Raw genomic sequence first — 19454 nt, forward strand, 5'->3', positions numbered from 1 at the left:
TATTCTAGAACACAAATAAGAAATGAAAGAACTAAGGCACAGACAGTGGAAATGGTCAGAAGGAACAGATCTGTGAGAAGTTCAAACTGACTCAATAGTATTTAGTGATCCCCTGGACACATATGACAAGGGAGAAAGAAGTCCCAAGTTCCCAAGCTGGCAGAGCAAGCTAACAAGGGCCCATTCACAAAGAGGGTAAAGGGAAAGAGGCTGAACGGGCATTTAAAGTTGTGGGTTCTGGGGTGCCTGTCTGCCGGCAGCTCAGGTCAGATAAGGATCCGGCGCCTGGGGAGAACAGTAACAAGAGGTCACCGGCAGGTCTAGAACTGGGAATGAAGGTTGCTGAGGCCATTCGTGCCTCAATGGCTGGTTTTCCCCCTAATCTCGTTGCCTGGGGGTGAGGGAATTTGTGAGAGGTTTTAGCCTTGGCCACCAAGAACTGGCTCAAACCAGCCAGCTCCAACCTATTACCACCCAGCACTTCTCACTCACTAACCACTGCATAGCACAGAGGGTCACCTCAATCCTCAAGGCGCTAACCTGTATCTTTTCCAGATGTAAAAACTGAGGCCTCAATGCTTACCGCAATAAATACTCAATAGATGTTTGTTGGTTGGGATAACTGCATGAAAGTGACTAAGCAGAACTGGAAGCTTAATTAACTGAAGCTTTAAAAAGAAACTTCCTATCTGACACTGGCCCAGATCAGCACTTGAGTATCAAGAGTATGAGCTTTCTGCCTAGGTAGTTTATCTACTGCGGTGAGGGACACTGAACATACCTTACCTATCTTGCACTGTACTTGTGAGCTCCCCAATTTTCCAAATACCCTGGCTTTGTAACCAGACTGCTTGGAAATCCCAGGGAGACTCAACCACCCAAGGAACAGCATTATGAACAGGGGCCATGGAACTGGACCTACAAGCTAATTACTTCATCAGTAACTGGCAGATCTCTGTCAAAAACCAACAGGCCTTATAAATACACAAGGAAGGGAAAGACGCATCAGTGCCCTGAGTATGTGGCCGTCTGGGGGCCACACCTGGCTGGTCTGTGGGTTGGGAATGTTCACAGCAAAGAAGGAACCAGAGATCAGGAAAATGGAACTCAAGACCTGACACAGTTCTAACAGGGTTAGCCTTACCTTCTTAAGCTCACGTGGTCTCTCAGGAGAGAAGGAGACATCACAGGACACACAATTTATAAATTCTGAAATAGTATACAACTGAGAACTATTCTAATTAAGGAATGGTTGCCGAGAGCTGACACCTTTGAGTGGGTCCACAATGGGAAAATCAAACAGATTTAATGAAAAATTAGGAAAACACAGTGGCAAAGTGATGGCAAGTGGAATGGTTTAAATAGTACTGGGATAGTAACAAACTGGGGTTCAAGTCCCAGTCTGCCACGTACCAGCTATGTGACCCCATATATGCTCCCTGGCCCATGAGGCCTTACCTATCAGTCTGTGTAGACATGTGAACCCACTCTTCTTTCTTTTTTTACCCCAGCCCAGGTGATGAGAGGGCCTTCTGTGGAATGTAGCTGCTGTGAGAAGCTCACATGGCCTTAAGGGAAAGCTAGAATTTCTTTGCTATTAGTATTCTGTGGGGTCATCCAAGGCTTAAGCTTCTATTTACTTATGCTTTTAGGAAGAGGCCTCTGGTTTGTTTCTCTTTGCAACATTATCTGTGAACCTTTACATTTCTGATCAATGGAACTACTTATACATTCAAGACTCAGGAGCTCAGGGGTGCCTGGCTGGCTCTGTGGATATGCCACTCTTGATCTCCAGGGTCATGAGCTCAAGTCCTACATTAGATATAGAGTCTATTTAATTAAAAAAAAAAAAAAAAAAAAAAGACCCAGGAGCTCAGGGAGAAATTCCATCCTAATAAGAATTAAATATATGCGGGCACCTGGGTGGCTCAGTGGGGTAAGCCTCTGCCTTCAGCTCAGGTCATGATCTCAGGGTCTTGGGATTGAGCTCTGCATCGGGCTCTCTGCTCAGCAGGAAGCCTGCTTCCCTCCCTCCCTGCCTGCTTCTCTGCCTACTTGGGATATCCCTATCAAATAAATAAATACAATTTTTTTAAAAAAGAAATATATGAATAATGTCATTAATAATATGCAAAAATCATACAGATTCATTGCCCATTTGATCAACTACTTAGTAAGAAGAATTAAATATAAACTGAACATATATTTTCAAAGGCATGAAAGTTTTTGAAGGTGGCTTTTATTTATATGTGAAGACTAAATCTTTCTCTATGAAATTCTTTCACATCACAGTGGTAGGTCACTAAAGAAAAATCCCATATATGAATATTTCCTTAATATATATATTCAGTAAGCTTTCTAATGTGTGCTAACTTACTAATGCTCCTGCAAGCAGAAAACATTCCTGTGAACTTCTCTTTTTTAATGCTTTGAGAATGATCCAGGTTGGTTATCTGTGGTCCTCCATCCTATGCCCTGAGAAACTGAGCTGGAGTCTTCCCCAAAGGTCCTCCAGAGGAAAAAGTCGACTGCATCCTGCACGACTTAGGCCAGGAGTGAAAAGCCCACTTGTCTTGAGTGTCAGAGCAAACCAGGGAAAGCCACCATTACAAGACATACTGAAAGCTTTCACAGAAGAGGAAGAAAGAAAAGGTTAAAAAAAAAAATTAAGGATGAATAAAGGATGCAAAGAAAGTGATAAAAATGAGCAGGAAAGATTGATATGAGGTCAGGGGACGGACGGAAGCAGAGGGTAAACAGAGAGACACGCAGTCAGCTGGGGATTGAAAAAGATGGTCTTTTAAACTGAGAACTACATCCCTTATCCGGAACTCTAGAACTTAGTTTCTGCTTCCTTTTTCCCCATCAGACTACCCTATGTCTGTTCTGATACGAAAATGGGAGCGATGTAGAAGTAGAGAATAGAAGATAGAAGTAGATAGAAGTAGAAGAATAGAAGTAGATAGAAGTAGATAGATAGAAGTAGAGAATCAAGATTCCATAATACCCTGAATCACTGAAACATGTTTACAAAACATCCAATATAAAACTATGCTTTCAGGGAGCTTGGGTGGTACAGTTGGTTGAGCATCCAACCCCTTGTTTCAGCTTAGGCTGTTATCATCTCAGAGTCATGAGATCAAGCCCTGTGGCTCCAGGCAGAGGCAGCTTAAGACTATCTCCTGGGCGCCTGGGTGGCTCAGTGGGTTAAAGCCTCTGCCTTCGGCTCAGGTCTATGATCCCAGGGTCCTGGGATTGAGCCCCGTATCGGGCTCTTTGCTCGGTGGGGAGCCTGCTTCCTCCTGCCTCTCTGCCTACTTGTGATCTCTCTCTCTCTCTCTCTGTCAAATAAATAAATAAATAAATCTTTAAAAAAAAAAAAAACACTCTCTCTCCTTCTCCCTCTGCCCCTCCCCCTCATTCACACACACCTGTGCCATATGTATTTAAACAAACACTGTGCCTAAGGTGTGACTTTGGTCACATCGTTTTTTTACTGTTCTATATTTAATCTATTTCAACTCTTCTGTATCTCTGTATTTCCAGAGCCACAGGAAACCCAAGAGATTAGGCATAGTCAGGGCTGTCACCAAGCCAACCCTTTTTGGACAAGGCAGAATTACAAGGAAATGGATTTACATATCCATGAACTTGACCTTCTCCTAAACCTTACTCAGGTCTAACTCGTATTGTGGCTGCAGAAAAGTCCTAGCACTTCAGAGCCACAGTGTCACTACCTATCCCCACTTACTCCCAAGGAACAAAGAGAGGATGAATTCACTAACAATTTTTAAATTACTTTAAGGAAGGAAAAAAAGCTGACACTCATGATTAATAGCTGCACACCAGTGGTTTCACTGCTTTCGTACCCGTCAGGGAACTATCACCTGCTGACCGTTGATTTTTCGTTTCTCCAGTAACCACCTGTACTGTCACTTCCTCAGACCCTAAGAGAGTTCACAGGCTGCAGTGGAAGCAAGACCACACCTTGGCTGGACCGTGGATGAGCAGCTGTCTTGGTCAAGTTTCCCCTAAAAACTGAGAGGGACTTTGGGAAAAAACAATTTCACTTTTTGATCAAATATCTTTTATTTTTTTAATTAAAAGATTTTATTTGAGTGAGAGAGAGATAGCGTGTGCACAAGTGGGGTGGGGGCAGAGGGAGCAGCAGACTCCCCACCAAGCAGGGAGCCCACAGGACTCTATCCCAGGACCCAGAGAACATGACCTGAGCCAAAAGCAAACACTTAACCAACTGAGCCACCCAGGTGCCCTATATGATCTTTATTTATTTGACAGAGAGAGAGAGAGAGAGATCACAAGTAGGCAGAGGCAGGCAGGCAGAGAGGCGGGGAGACAGGCTCCCTGCTGAGCCGGGAGTCCAATATGGGACTTGATCCCAGGATCCTGAGATCACCACCTGAGCCAATGGCAGAGGCTTAACGCACTGGACCACCCAGGGCCCCCACCCCCCATATGATCTTTTAATTACTTTCTTTTTTTTTAAGATTTTATTTATTTATTTGAGAGAGAATGAGTGAGAGAGAGCATGAGAGAGGAGAAGGTCAAAGGGAGAAGCAGACTCTCCAAGGAGCTGGGAGCCCGATGCGGGACTCGATCCTGGAAGTCCGGGATCATGACCTGAGCAGAAGGCAGTCGCTCAACCAACTGAGCCACCCAGGCGCCCCTTTTATTTTATTTTATTTTTAAAGATTTTATTTATTTATTTGAGAGAGAAAGAGTATGAGAAGGGGGAGGGTCAGAGGGAGAAGCAGACTCCCTGCCAAGCAGGGAGGCGCCCCTTTTAATTGCTTTCTTGTTACTGCAATTTTTTAAAAGACTTTATTTATTTATTTGACAGACAGAGATCACAAGTAAGCAGAGAAGCAGGCAGAGAGAGAGGGGGTAGGCAGGCTCCCAGCTGAGCAGGGAGTCCGATGTGGGACTGGATCCCAGGACCCTGGGATCATGACCCGGGCTGAAGGCAGAGGCTTTAACCCACTGAGTCACCCAAGCGCCCCTTGTTTCTGCAATTTTTAAAGCACAGTAATTTACTAAAGATTTAAATCCCATGTGTCTAAAAACAATCATTGTATTTGCTGCAATTGTTTTTAATGGCTTATTTATTGCCTCCCCTCTCTGGAGTTTTAACTGGAGTGAGGAGATTGAGGGGGAGACCTCACCTTATGTCTGATTAACTACCCTACCAATGGGGGTTGAGAGGTGCCCATATATGTCCTTAATAGAACCAATCTGCCAAAGAGCACTCCAACTATTCATGAATAAAAGCTGGAGCGCAAGCCAGAGAAGTGCAATTTAAGTTTCACCTTAGCTGCAATAAGTTTTCAAATTTTGCACACCGTGGCAAAATTTACAAGGTCTTCAGTTTAAAAATAAGATCCGAAGTTCCTTCTAAGACTAAGGGAAATGAAATTCACACTATCCATTTTGAATCTACCTTCTTTTGCACAGTTCCTGATAAATCCCTTTGCAACTTACCAGGTGATACTAGTCAGTCCTGCATCCCACCTGCTGGGGTAGATCTCTGAACAACAGAACAAGCCCCAGGTCTCCACTAAGCAAAGGCATTAAATCAAGTCCATAAGGAAGGAAGAGGGGGAAGAGTGTTTATCAAAGAAATGCTTTGTTCAGGGCACCTGGGTGGCTCAGTTTGTTAAGTGTCTGTCTGCCTTCAGCTCAGGTCATGATCCTAGATTTCCTGCTCAGTGGGGAGTCTCCTTCTCCCACTGACCCTCCCCCCACCTTTGTGTTTTCTCTCAAATAAATCAATAAAATCTTCAAAAATAAAAAAATGATATCTTTCTTTAAAAAAAAAAAAAAAGAAATGCTTTGTTCACAATTCAAAATGTAGCGTATCCACCTTTCCTCAGAGTAAGAGTCCCTTTCCCTCCACATTCCTTTTCTTTCATTTGAGAGTAGGTAAATGTAAATTTTACCAAAATAAACACAGGATTCCAATGCAACATGTGCCCAGGGCCTATCAGAAATTGAGATGACCCTCTGGTGACACCTGAGGTCCCAGGAATTAAAGTCACAAGTCCTGGCCTCCACCCTCAACCCAACTCCCCAGGATCCTATCAGTTGTCAGGACATTGTCAGGGACAGTTGTTGCTAGAGCTGCTGACTGAGGAAAGTATCTGCCACTCTAGAAAGTGAATGCTCTGGTAAGAGATTCTGCATTCATGCCTAAACCCCAAAATCAAAGTCAAGGATACGTGGAAAGAACAGGAACTTGAGGTAACAGAGGAAGTCTTGAGAACAGACCACCTATATACAGCAGGCGGAGAGCTTCAGTAAAGTCTGCAGGAACAAATAATCATCTGTCGCTCCTCTTACCACATAAATATACTCAACGCTTTTATAGCAAGATTCCAGGATGATCCCAAGAACTCACGATGGATGATTTTATTACTGAAGTAATGAAAAGCATCCCTTACAGAGGAGTTTGCCTTTAGGTTAGGAGCATTCAAGACTGGGCTCTGGGGAAGCCCTTTGTTCAGGAAATCCCACCCCTCAGGCAAAGCTTTACTTCCATTTCAATTTCAAGTCCTCAACTCAAATCAAATTTTGAAAGTGTCCCCACTTAAGGAACTGCAGAAAAAGTAAGCAGGTCCTTTGCATTCCAAGGAATGTCTCGGGCCCTCAGAACTATCCAATTACAGGGCTTTTCTTCCCAGATACAGTCACTTTTCTTTTTTTAAGAGTATCATACATGCGCCCTATTGTGTGTCTACCATTTCAAATATCTTCCAAATACATCCCCATTCTGAATCTCTAGAGTCTTCTAAGAATCTAGAAGGAACTAACGAAAGCAATTTGAATAATAACAAAGCGACTGAACAATTTAATTACCAAAGGTAGCTCTAGAGACTCCAACAAAAGGGTTGAAAGCCTTTATCTACAAAACCGTGGCCACGTGCTCAACTGTGGGACCAATTATGGGAAGTGCAGAAGAAAGTAGCACACAGGTGCACACGCCAATTTAAGCAAATGGGGAATCAGCCTAAGTCCTCTTCGGAGAAAGGATGCTATGAAAAAATGTGACTTAGAAAGCTTCTTTCTCATCTATCAGGCTCGAGGTTTAGTTAACTTTCTTCCCTTTAAAACACACACACACACACACACACACACACACACCCCTTTCTTCCCTTTCTGATTAACTGAAAGTAGCACCTACCCCCACACAAAATAATGGCAATTTCCTCTGGAGAAAGTCTTTGAATGGGAATTTAAAGTTCAATTGAATTTTCAATGAAAGTTCTTCCAAATCAACAGTCACAAAGGTAGTTTTACCCCCTCCCCCGCAATTTCTTCTAAGTGAAATTTTTAGAAGTTAGTGCCTTCTCTAGGTAGCCTACAGCTTCATCTAGATGTTCTGTTTAACAGCTTTATTCTATTGACCTTTTCAAGTGACCTTATAATAGAGGACTTTTTTCCCCTTGCTTTGGAGACAAAAAGAGATGAATCTTTCCGGAATCCTAAAAGACTCTCAACTTCCTTAGGCCTTAAGAATTAAATGCAGGACCTCCTCACAGGCTGAGCCCCTCTTCTTAAACAGGAAACAGAGTTTGCTTCTGAGTGGCAATGTATTCCCCCGCCCCGCGCTCACTCCAGGGCAGGCACGGCCATGCCCAGGCGGTGACACTGAGCAGAGATAAGGTGTCCTAACAACTGTATTTGTCTGGACTCCGGGAAACCCGCGGCCACTCGGTGACTCCCCCATCACTGGCGCGCATCCCCCCAGCGGCTGTACGGGGGGCCCCCGCCGCCGCAGACCTGAGCAGCCCAAAGACCCCTCCCGCGGCGACACGGGGTAAGACTGACACCCGCAGCTGCCGAAGACCCTGCCAATCACGCTGCCGCCGGCTGCCTTTTTTAGCCACAACATCTGACCAGGCTTCAACAGCAGCATTCAGGGAGAGGTCCCAGGGCGCGTCGGGCGGTCCCCTCCCATTCCTAACCCCCAGACCCTTGGAGAGCTCCGGGTGAGGGGTGGGGAAGGTACTAGCCCTGGAAAGGGCCAGAGAGCGTACGTTCCTCCTGCCCTTAAGCTTCCTCTCAGCTCTCTCCACGAATCCGGGTCCCCCCTCCGCCGCCTGCTCCCGGGATCCCCCATTTTGCAGCCCGTGGTAGCTCCTCGGACGCCCCTCCCCACCCCCACCTCTCAACTCCGCTCTCCTGGATCCCCTCCAAGTCGGTGGCCCGCGCGCCTGGTCGGGCGGGGGGCAGGAAGACACACAGAGAAGGGATGGGGTGCAGCCTGAGGACGCGCGGGGCGTGGGGCCGGGCGGGGGACCCCGCGCTCACCTCCCTCCTCCGCCCCGCTGTCCGGGTCGGCGTCCGAGGAGTCGGGCCCGTCCCCGTAGTCCGCTAGCCCCACCAGTTCATCCTCCTCGTCGTCGTCCTCGTCCTCCGGCTGCGGCTTCCCCAGCACCTGGCTCATCGCTCCCACGGCCGGCCGTCCCGGGAGCGGCGGGGGTCCCTGGTGGGGGCCAAACCTCCTCCCCTGCCGCTCGCAGCCTATTTCTGAATTGGGGTTTTGTCTGGAGGTTCGCGGGAGCCCGCGGAGGCAGGGCCGCGCGCCCCCCCGCGGCGGTCGGCGTCCAGGTCTGGGTCTCGCGGTTCCCACCGCTCCCGGAGCCCCCTTCCCCGCCCCGCCCGCCTGCCGGCGGAGGAGTCAGCCGGAGCGCGGCAGTTCCTCCCCGAGGAGGGAGAGAGAGACTGCGTGACCCAAGTCACCTGACACACACTGTCACACACACACACACACACACACACACACACGGGCGCGCGCGCGCGCTTTCCCGGGCTCCAGCACCGCTCGGCGGGGCGCTGGCCCGAGGCCGCGCACACACACTGGGGGAGGGGGAGCAAGGAGTCGGGGGCTGGGCTGCGCGGAGCCCTCCACCTAACCAGAAGCTCACAGTGGCACACGCCCGGTACCGGGGGCTATGGGACGCTGCGCAGTCACCCACCGCGGCTGCGCGCCAGGGGCCCCCACGCGCGCCTCCTGCACGTGGTACCCGCACAGGCCGGCGAGCTGGGGGCCTGCACAACCTGAGAACGTATCCCCCACCTATGTCCAACACACACACCCTACCTTGGAGGCCTTCTCTGGCTTTCAGTCTTGGAGAGGGTTCCAGTCCCAAGTGGGCTGCCTTCCCCCCTCCCCACCACTGCTGCGGCCCGGGCCCCCACCCAGAGCCTTGTGCGGAGGACACCGCATGGGTACTGAAGCTCCCCGAGAAGAAAACTCAGAGAAATTTACTGCAGAGGCTCAATCTCCATAGCAATTGCCTTTCAGTGTGCGTTTATGGTTCAAAGTGCTTCCCACCAAGAATATTAAAGAATCAGGCCTATCCAGATGTAAAATGTTTCTTAAAAAACCTAATGTGCTTCACGGCTGCCTAGGCTGCTCTGCACCCTTTTGGAAATGGTCGCAGGTGTACAACATACTCACAGGCTATTCATGACCACATACTCCTGTCTCATTGTTTCAGAGGCTGTAATCCCCCCATCTCAAAATAAAATGTTTCAAGGCTTGGGGGGGTTGGGGGGAGCAACTCTCACATAGGAACAGCAACAATGTGTGGGTGAAACTAAAACCTGCATTTCTCCACAAGCTCTTTACCGCCGGACATACTATACGCACCCTTTCTAATCCTGCAAAAACCACGTGAATGAACTTCCTTATGTCAAGCACAATAAGAAATAAACCAGCTGGCCAGCATGGTGATCCAGATTCTACAGGTGCCAACAGGGCAGCAGGTGGTATGGGGGAGGAGGCAGAGAGCTGAGACTGGAGGCTCTTGGGGCCCAAGGGTGCTGACTCTGTCTGAAACATTTATTGAGCACCTACAATATGACAGGGGCTACACTAAGTATGGGATTGCCTGGGGGGGGGGGGTCGGAGCGGAGAGTGTCCGCCTATACTCAGAATAGTATTCCTGCCCCGGAGGACCTTTCAGCCTAGCAAACCATGACTCATGTCCTGGAATTTGTAGTAGTTGTGGTGTTGAAGGTGGATGTAGACACCTAGGAGGTGGCTGCTTCTAACTGGAAAGGTCTTCAGATTTTCCCAGGGGAGGAAGCTTACCTTGATATGACTGCATCAGTCAAGGTCCTTTCCAGGAGGAAAACAGATGGCATGGGCAAAGATTTTAACTTACAGAAAGCTTTAAGTTAAAGAGCAATTTACAGGGGCGCCTGGGTGGCTCAGTGGGTTAAAGCCTCTGCCTTCGGCTCAGGTCATGATCCCAGGGTGCTGGGATGGAGCCCCGCATCAGGCTGTCTGCTCTGCAAGGAGCCTGCTTCCTCCTTTCTCTCTCTGCCTGCTCTCTGCCTACTTGTGATCTCCGTCTGTCAAATAGGTAAATAAAATCTTAAAAAAAAAAAAAAAAAGAACAATTTACAGGGGCATGGGCAGGGTTCAGGGAATCAAAGTAGGGATTAGCAATGGGAAGATACTATCACCTCTAAAGTTGTAGGACTAAAGAAAGGGAGCTTGAGTACTGGGCAGGGGCACAAAACAGGAGCTGTAGCTGATGAGGAAACACTTTCAGAAGCACCTCACTGTCAAGGAGACAGCAGTAGAGATACCCTGACCTCTCTCTCACCAACCACCCTCCATTCTCCTGGAAGTGCCTCCCAATGGCCAAACCCAACTGGAAACCAGAGGGCAAGCGAGTCTAGAACCTAGTCCAGAACACTGAGATCCGGTGGGGCAGATAGCACGTCCCAGGCTGGGGCTGGGGAGGAAGGGGGAGGCACATGGCATAGCAAACACAAGAAGGCTCTACTTGACCTTATCAGGGGAAGTTACACTAGAGATAATTTTCCTAGTGCCCTTCATTCATTTTATAAAAGGAAGTTCCCAGGGGGAAGGAAGAAGTCCTCTCCCAGATTGGATTTAGACTTCCAACTATCCCAGAACAAACCCACCATCTTGGAAAGGACACTGAACTGGCTTGATTCAAACTCCAGAGGACTGCTCACGAGGTCCTAGAAGCCCGTCTAAAGTCAGGCTAGCCAGTCAGGGCATTCCTGGGCTGGTTGCCGGGCATGTCTGTCCCAGGGACCCATGGGTTCAAGATAGGACAATTCCTAAGCCAAAAACCCCACTGTGCCTGAGACCCCGAAAGGATGGAGATATTTGATAATCTCTGCTATCCCCCCAAAAGACAACTTTTAAAGGGGACATCAGCAGTAAATTGGAGCACGCCCTAAAATATTTGAGAATTGGTCCATTCTTGAGAAAAAAAGGAACAAATCCATTAAAAAATCAATAAAAGCCAAATCCTTGATTATGCTCTATCCCAAGGTAGATGAGAGTCATAGACAGGTTTAAAAGATTCTAATTCATTGTCATTTACAAATGTACAGTTTGTTTTTTTTTTTAAAGATTTTAGTTATTTACTTGAGAGAGAGATCACAAGTAGGCAGTGAGGCAGATGGGGGTCAGGGGGGTGGTGGAAACAGGTTCCCCACTGAGCAGGCAGCCAGATGCTGGGCTTGATCCCAGAACCCTGAGACCTTGACCTGGGCTGAAGGCAGAGGCTTAACCCACTTGAGCCACCCAGGTGCCCCCCAAAATGTACGGTATTGATAACGTTTGAACAAACAGAACAAGAAAAAATTGTATTGCTTTTCTTTTGCTGTTAATCCAATTCTGTCAGCTTTCAAATAAAGGATATATTGAAAAAAATTGAAAGAAGTTTTTTTTTTTTAATTTAAAAAGTCATGTATATAGATTCTTTCAGTATTTAAATAAACATGGAAAGACTTTGGGGTGCCTCTGGCTCAGTTGGTGAAGCTTGTGACTCTTGATCTCAGGGTCCTGAGTAAGTTCAACCCCCTGTTTAGCACAGAACCTTTTTTTTTTTTTAGATTTTTATTTATGTATTTGACAGAGGGAGACACAGTGAGAGAGTGAATACAAGCAGCGGGAGTGGGAGAGGGAGAAGCAGGCTTCCCAACTGAGCCACCCAGGCGTCCCTAGACATTAGATCTTGTTCCTATTTAGTGGCTACAGGAAATTATATTATAGCCTTAGACTGACAAGGGGGGCAGAAAGTGAAGAACTGGCTCCCAGTCTCCTAGATAAAGAATTAAAACATACATATACACTCAAAAATGGGTCTATTGCCCCAAGCCATTTAATTTACAAGATTCGGAGCGCCTGGGTGGCTCAGTCATTCAGCGGTTGCCTTTGGCTCAGATCATGATCCCAGGGTCTTGAGATCAAGCCCCGAACTGGGCTCCCTGCTCAGCAGGACCCCGGCTTCTCCGTCTCCCTCCGCTTCTCCCCCTGCTTCTGTTCCCTCTCTCGTTGTCTCTCTCTCTCTCCGTCAAATAAATAAATAAAATCTTAAAATAAGGGTGCCTGGGTGGCTCAGTGGGTTAAGCTGCTGCCTTCGGCTCAGGTCATGATCCCAGGTCCTGGGATCGAGTCCCGCATCGGGCTCTCTGCTCAGCGGAGAGCCTGCTTCCCTCTCTATCTCTCTGCCTGCCTCTCTGTCTACTTGTGATCTCTGTCTGTCAAATAAACAAATATAATCTTTTAAAAAAAAATCTTAAAATAAATAAAATAAAATTTGAATTTTAAAGTCCAGAAGTTTGTGCCCTTATTCTAATGAATTATTTTGCCGTCTACAATTAGAAGTCTTGTAACAAGGAACATGAGAGCTATTTAAAAGAGACCTGTACAATTTAGGCAGAATAATTGCAGTCCTGAAGAGGGCAAGTAATTAAATACAGCCTGCAGCCTGCATTTTAGGATATTTTAAGGCATCTGATGGCTTTATGCCTGGTTCCTAGGATTCACATGTTGAGAGCCTTTTAGGCTTTCTTTTAAAATATGTATTTAAAGCCATTAATTCTCTCTTGTAGCAAACAGAAAAAAGAACCTTCTATAGACTCTCCCTCAAGGGGCACCTGGGTTAAAACCTCTGCCTTTGGCTCGGGTCATGATCCCAAGGTCCTTGGATGGAGCCCCACATCCAGGCTCTCTGCTCAGCGGGGAGCCTGCTTCCTCCTTTCTCTCTGCCTGCCTCTCTGCCTACTTGTGATCTTTGTCTGTCAAATAAATAAAAAAAATCTTAAAAAAAAAAATCTCCCTCAACTCCTGCTAATCCAGGGAAGCCAACCGAATTTTTCAAGAAGACAGCTTACAGTCTCCGGGTCTCCTAAGACGGTCATTGACCTGATCCAATCATTAAAAAATCATTAAATCATTTTCACTGAGGAAGCCCACCATTAAAGAGACTTTATCAAAATAATGTTTTGAGGGGCCTCTGGCTGGGTCAGTTAGTAGAGCGTGAGACTCTTGATCTTGGGGTTGTGAGTTCAAGCCCCACATTGGATGTAGAGATAGCTTTACAAATAACAATGTTTCGATCTTTTAAAAAACATGTATAAGGTAAAAGAGGCAAAAGGCATAAGAGAATATCCAGTGAAATGTTAGTTTCTTTCTGGCTTCCCTCCTTGGAAGGAAACACTCTCCTTTTAAATGTGTAAACATATTTGTAGCCATTATAGAGACTTATATTTGATAACATCATCTCTTCAACAATCAACAAATATGTTTTTTTAATTTTTTTTAATGACCATGAAGGCAATTAAATTTTCGGGGCTGTGCTTTGGAGGAGATAAACAGAGGGAGGTGAAAGAGTACATGAGGGGGCACCTGGGGGGCTCAGTCGTTCAGCATCTGCCTTTGGCTCAAGTCATAATCCCAGGGTCCTGGGATGGAGCCCTGCATCAGGCTCCCTGCTCAGCGGGGAGCCTGCTTCTTCCTCTCCTACACCCCCTGCTTGTGTTCCTTCTCTCGCTGTATGTCTCTCTGTCAAATAAATAAATAAATAAATAAATAAAATCTTAAAAAAAGAGAGAGAGAGAGAGAGAGAGAGAGAAAGAGTCCAGGAGGGTGAGAGAAGGAGTCTGATTTTGATGGGGTGGCCAGAGAAGACCTGTCCTAAAAAGATGATATTTGGGGTACCTACCTTCCTTAGTTGGTAAAGCATGTGACTCTTAATCTCAGGGTCATGAGTTCAAGCCCCCCACACTGGGCATAGAGCTTACTTAAAAAAAAAATTTAGGGGCCCCTGGCTGGTCAGTTGATAGAGCATGTGACTCCTGATCTTGGGGTTGTAGGTTTGAGCCCCATGTTGGATATAGAAATTACTTTAAAATTTTTTCAAATAAATAATTAAAAAGATGACATTTCATTTTTATTGTAAAGATTTTTTTTTTAAAGATTTTATTTATTTATTTGACAGACAGAGATCACAAGTAGGCAGAGAGGCAGGCAGAGAGAGAGAGAGAGAGAGGGAAGCAGGCTCCCTGCGGAGTAGAGAGCCCAATGTGGGGCTCAATCCCAGGACCCTGAGATCATGACCTGAGCCGAAGGCAGCAGCCCAACCCACTGAGCCACCCAGGCGCCCCTATTGTAAAGATTTTATTTATTTATTTGTCAGAGAGAGCACAAGCAAGGGGAGCAGCAGGCAGAGGGAGAAGCAGGCTCCCTGCTCCACAGGGATGCCCAATGCAGGACTCAATGCCTGGACCCTGGGATCATGACCTCAGCTGAAGGCAGACATTTAACCGACTGAGCCTCCCAGGTGTCCTAAAATGACATTTCAGTTGACCATGAGGAGATAGCAAAGTTAAAGCTGGGATGGAGAGTGTTCCCCTGGAAGGTTTCTCAGTAGTTGGAAAAAACAAGGAAAAAGGAAAGGGCATTGGAGGAACAAAATGTCAATGTGATAAGACAGGAGGACAGTGGCAGGCATGAGGAACAGGTGGTCTTTTCAGGATAAAGAGTTTCGGGATTTTACTCTAAGTGCCTTTGGAAGCATTAAGGACTCTTAAGAGGGGATGTGAGATGTGTGGTTACTTTTCTAAAAGCCCTTGCTGGTAGATTATTTCCAAAGATGGCCACAACCATTCACACCATCCCACACGCCCTTTTGCAAATGAGACTTTGCCTCTCCTCCTTGCTATTTTCCCTCTTTTTGAATGTGGGCAGACTTTATGACTTGCTTTTAACCAATAGAAATAACAGTGACATTGCAGCTTCTGAGATTGGACCATAAAAGGCTTTGCTACCTCCTCTTTCACTTTTTGGAGCCCAGAGCCACCATGAAAAGAAGTTTGGGCTAGCGTGCTTGAGAAGCCTCATGGACAGGGAAGCCATCCATGAAGGATGCTATAGCACAGGAGTAGAGAGGCCCCAGCTTTCCAGCCATCCCACCTGAGGGACCAGACGTGGGAGTGACCATCTTGGATTCTCCACCCCACATTGCAGCCACATAAGCAAGTCTAACACCACATGGAACACAGACTTGCTATTCCAGGTGAACCCTGCTCAACCAACCCACAGAATCATGAGTAAATAAGATGGCTGCCGTTGTTGTTGTTGTTTTTAGTAGGCTCAACACCCAAGGTGGAACTTGAACTCACAACCCCTAGATCAAGATTCACATACTATACTGACTGAGCCAGCGAGGCACACCTAAAATATTTTTTTTTTTAGATTTTTTTTTTTTTTTTTTGACAGAGAGACATCACAAGTAGACAGACAGGCAGAGAGAGAGAGAGGAAAGCAGGCTCCCCGCTGAGCAGAGGGCCCGATGCAGGACTCAATCCCAGGACCCTGAGATCATGACCTGAGCCGAAGGCAGCGGCTTAACCCACTGAGCCACCCAGGCACCCTAAAATAGTTGTTTTTCAAAGACATTAGGATTTGGGGGTACCTGGGTGGCTCAGTTGGTTGGACAACTCCCTTTGGCTCAGGTCTAGATCCTGGAGTCCCGGGATCAAGTCCCACATTGGGCTCCCTGCTCGGCAGGGAGTCTGCTTCTCCCTCTGACCCTAACCCCCTCATGTTCTTTCTCTCTCATTCTCTCTCTCTCAAATAAATAAATAAAATCTTCCAAAAAAAGAAAAAAAAAAAAAAGACCTTAGGATTTGGGAAGGATTGTTACACAGCAGTAGATAGCTGATGCCTATATTCTGTCTGATGTGGGGGAAGTGGATTGCAGATTTAAGAGTGGAAGAAGAAATAACAGTGAAAAGTGAGAGGACTGGATAGATTTTACAATTTCAGATTATAGATTTTATAAATTTCAGAGATAGCATAGATAAGATTTGTAGGTAGCTTCTTCAGTATGGGTGGTCAGGGAAGGAACTCCTCCCATGCATTTGGTTTGAGCAACTAGATGCATGGTAATGCCATTTATTAAAATAAGACCCAGATAGGAACAGAAATGGGAGGGCAGCAGGATGTGGATCAAGTTACTTGATTTCTAATATTCTAGTTATTGAATATTGCCCCAGGGCAACTTCCTTTAATCCTGTAATTTTGGCTATTTCTTAGATATCTATCATGTTGTCTTTGGAATACATAATGAATTTTTCCAACTAGAAGCCATGAACAAACTGAAAACGGCATTTGTAATTACCCAAGTAAAGTCCCAGACTAGTAAAATGGAATTGCTACATGTAGACTTCCACTAAAAAAAAAAAAAAAAAAAAAAATCAAGGGGCGCCTGGGTGGCTCAGTGGGCTAAAGCCTCTGCCTTCGGCTCAGGTCATGATTCCAGGGTCCTGGGATCGAGCCCTGCATCGGGCTTTCTGCTCAGTGATGAGCCTGCTTTGCTTTCTCTCTCTGCCTGCCTCTCTGCCTACTTGTGATCTCTGCCTGTCAAATAAATAAATAAAATCTTAAAAAAAAAAATCTACTAGAGAAGCACTTGGCTGGTTTAGTCTATACAGCATCCAATTCTTTTTTTTTTTTTTTTAAGATTTTATTTATTTATTTGAAAGAGAGAGACATTAAGAGAGGGAACACAAGCAGAGGGAGTGGGAGAGGGAGTAGGCTTCCTGCCAAACAGGGAGCCTAATGTGGGGCCTGGATTCCAGGACCCTAGGGTCATGACTTGAGACAAAGAGAATCACCACCCAGATGCCTGTATAGCATACAATTCTCAATCTCAGTCATGAGTTCAAGTCCCACTTCTGGGGTAGAGTTTACTAAATAAATAAATAAATAAGTATCTACTAGAATGAGATCTAGGAACTGTCACTTAGACATTTACTCAGTGTTACTTACAAAAGTGGCAGACATTGTCAGTCAGCTACTTACCAGCCATTCCCAAACCCACTTCCCTGTTCTCCTGTGCCTACTTCCCAAGCTCGATGGGAAAAGTCAGATACTCAAACTCCGAGACTCCTTAGTATTTGGTCAGTAAAAAGTAAGGAGTGAATCTTGCTGGAGACCTTCTAGGAAAGAGTTTGCTCTCTGATAAGAGAAGCCAATGAGATCAGAAGAGCCCCTTAACAATACACTTTCCTGCTTTGAACACAGCTGTGTAAGAACATGGTATTTGGAGATAGGGAAGCCATCTTACAACAATGAGGTACGAAGCCTAAGACAAAAACCCTGTCATAGAAATAGAAGAATAGAAAGAGAGAAAGAGTCTGAATGACTTTGTTGAAGTACTGTACTCAGACCTGGAAAGGCTTATCCCCAAACTTATTTCATGAGACAATTTTTTTTTTTTTTTTAAGTAGGCTCCATATCCAGGTTGGAGTCCAACACAGGGCTCAAACTCATAACCCTGAGATCAAGGCCTGAGTGAAGTCATCAGTCAGAAACATAACCAACTGAGCCACCCAGGCACCCCTAGAAGTCTATTCTTGAAACCATTGCTCCCCCACACTGTCCAGCCATGGTGCAAATAGAAAATGATACTATTCGTACAGCACGCTGACCTAAATGGACAGGCTACTTGCAGCCAGAGGTGACTGACCAGAGACTTTGGTCCCCTCAGGTCCTGCCCAGCTGTCCCAAAAGGCTAAAGGAATCAATAACTTAGCCACATCTATAATCCATTTATTTGCACATAAGTGGTAGCAGCAAACCAGTTAGGAAGTTCTGCTTATATCACTGAAGGTGGGTGAGGATATGTACCGGCTTGGTGGGTAGAGGGTGCAACTTTTGATCTTGGGTAGTGAGTTCAAACCCCACCCTGGGGGTGCCTGGGTGGCTCAGGGTTAAAGCCTCTGCCTCCGGCTCAGGTCATGATCCCAGGACCTGGGATGGAGCCCCACATCAGGCTCTCTGCTTAGCAGGGAGCCTGCTTCCTCCTCTCTCTGTCTCTGCCTCCCTCACTGCCTACTTGCACCAGCCTGCTCACCCAGAGAAGTATACTTTGTGAGAGCCAATGGAGAGGGGTCTGAGTTGCTGGAATCTGTTTCTTATGAATTCATGACATAATGAGTATAAAAAATAAACCCTCTAGAATGTAAAAGAAAAGATAGGTAATATCACTAGTCATTAAATAAATGTTAATTATTGGGACAAAGATGAGATACTACCTATGAAAATGGCTGAAACAGGGGCATCTGGATGGCTCAGCCATTTGAGCATCCAAACTGTTTTTGGCTCAGGTCACGATCTCAGGGTCCTGAGGTCAAGACCTGTGTCGGGCTCCACACCCAATAGGGAGTCTGCTTGAGATTCTCTCTGCCCCTCTTCCTGACTCTCTCAAATAAATAAATAAATCTTTTTTTTTTAATGGCTAAAATTAAAAAAATAATAATAACAGCAAATGCTGGCAAGGATGTGGAAAAACTGAATCCCTTGTACATTGGTGGTGGGCATGTAAAATGACATAGCCACTCCATAGAACAGTTGGTTTGCTCTCATGAGTTGTGTGATTGAGGCCCTCGTCAGGCTCCATTCTCAGTGGAGCCTACTTGAGATTCTCTCCCTCTTCTCCCTTCCTCTAAAATAAATAAATATTTTTTTAAAAATTAAACTTGCAGTTACTGTACAACCCATCAATCCCTGTTATGGGCACTTAATCTCCAAGAAATGAAAACATGTTTATATTAAAAACCTGTACATGATTGCTCATGGCAGCTTTAATACTAGCCAAAGCCTCTATACAACCCAGAGGCCTTTATTTTTTTTTAAGATTTTATTTATTTATTTAATAGAGAGAGAAATCACAAGTAGACAGAGAAGCAGGCAGAGAGAGAGGGAGAAGCAGACTCCCTGCTGAGCAGAGAGCCAGATGTGGGGTTCAATCCCAGGACCCTGAAACCAAGACTTGAGCCAAAGGCAGAGGCTTAACCCACTGAGCCACCCAGGCACCCCAATCCAGATGCTTTTCAACAGATAAATGGTTAAACAGATTGCGGTATAACCATACCATGGAATACTACTGAGCAATAAAAAAAATGAACTATTGAAACATGCCAACAACTTGGATGAATCTCTATGGCCTTTATACTGAATGAAAAAAACAGTCTCAAAAGGTCACATTCTGTATGATGTCATTCATATAACATTTTTTTTTAAAGATTTTATTTATTTATTTGACAGACAGAGATCACAAGTAGACAGAGAGGCAGGCAGAGAGAGAGAG

The 19454-nt window shown here is 45.9% G+C and overlaps 1 protein-coding gene across 1 annotated transcript in view; it reads right to left on the reverse strand.

Moving 5' to 3' along the window:
• RRAGD (Ras related GTP binding D) overlaps positions 1–8836 on the reverse strand; it is a 42799-nt gene extending 33963 nt beyond the window's left edge. The window contains exon 1 of the mRNA XM_059401050.1: positions 8329–8836. Within this exon, the coding sequence (XP_059257033.1) occupies positions 8329–8464 (136 nt within the window). The 5' untranslated portion in view covers positions 8465–8836. The remainder of the gene's footprint in view (positions 1–8328) is intronic.
• Positions 8837–19454: the final 10618 nt, after the last annotated feature.

The sequence above is a fragment of the Mustela nigripes genome, chromosome 5 (assembly GCF_022355385.1).
Source record: "Mustela nigripes isolate SB6536 chromosome 5, MUSNIG.SB6536, whole genome shotgun sequence".
NCBI lineage: Eukaryota > Metazoa > Chordata > Mammalia > Carnivora > Mustelidae > Mustela > Mustela nigripes.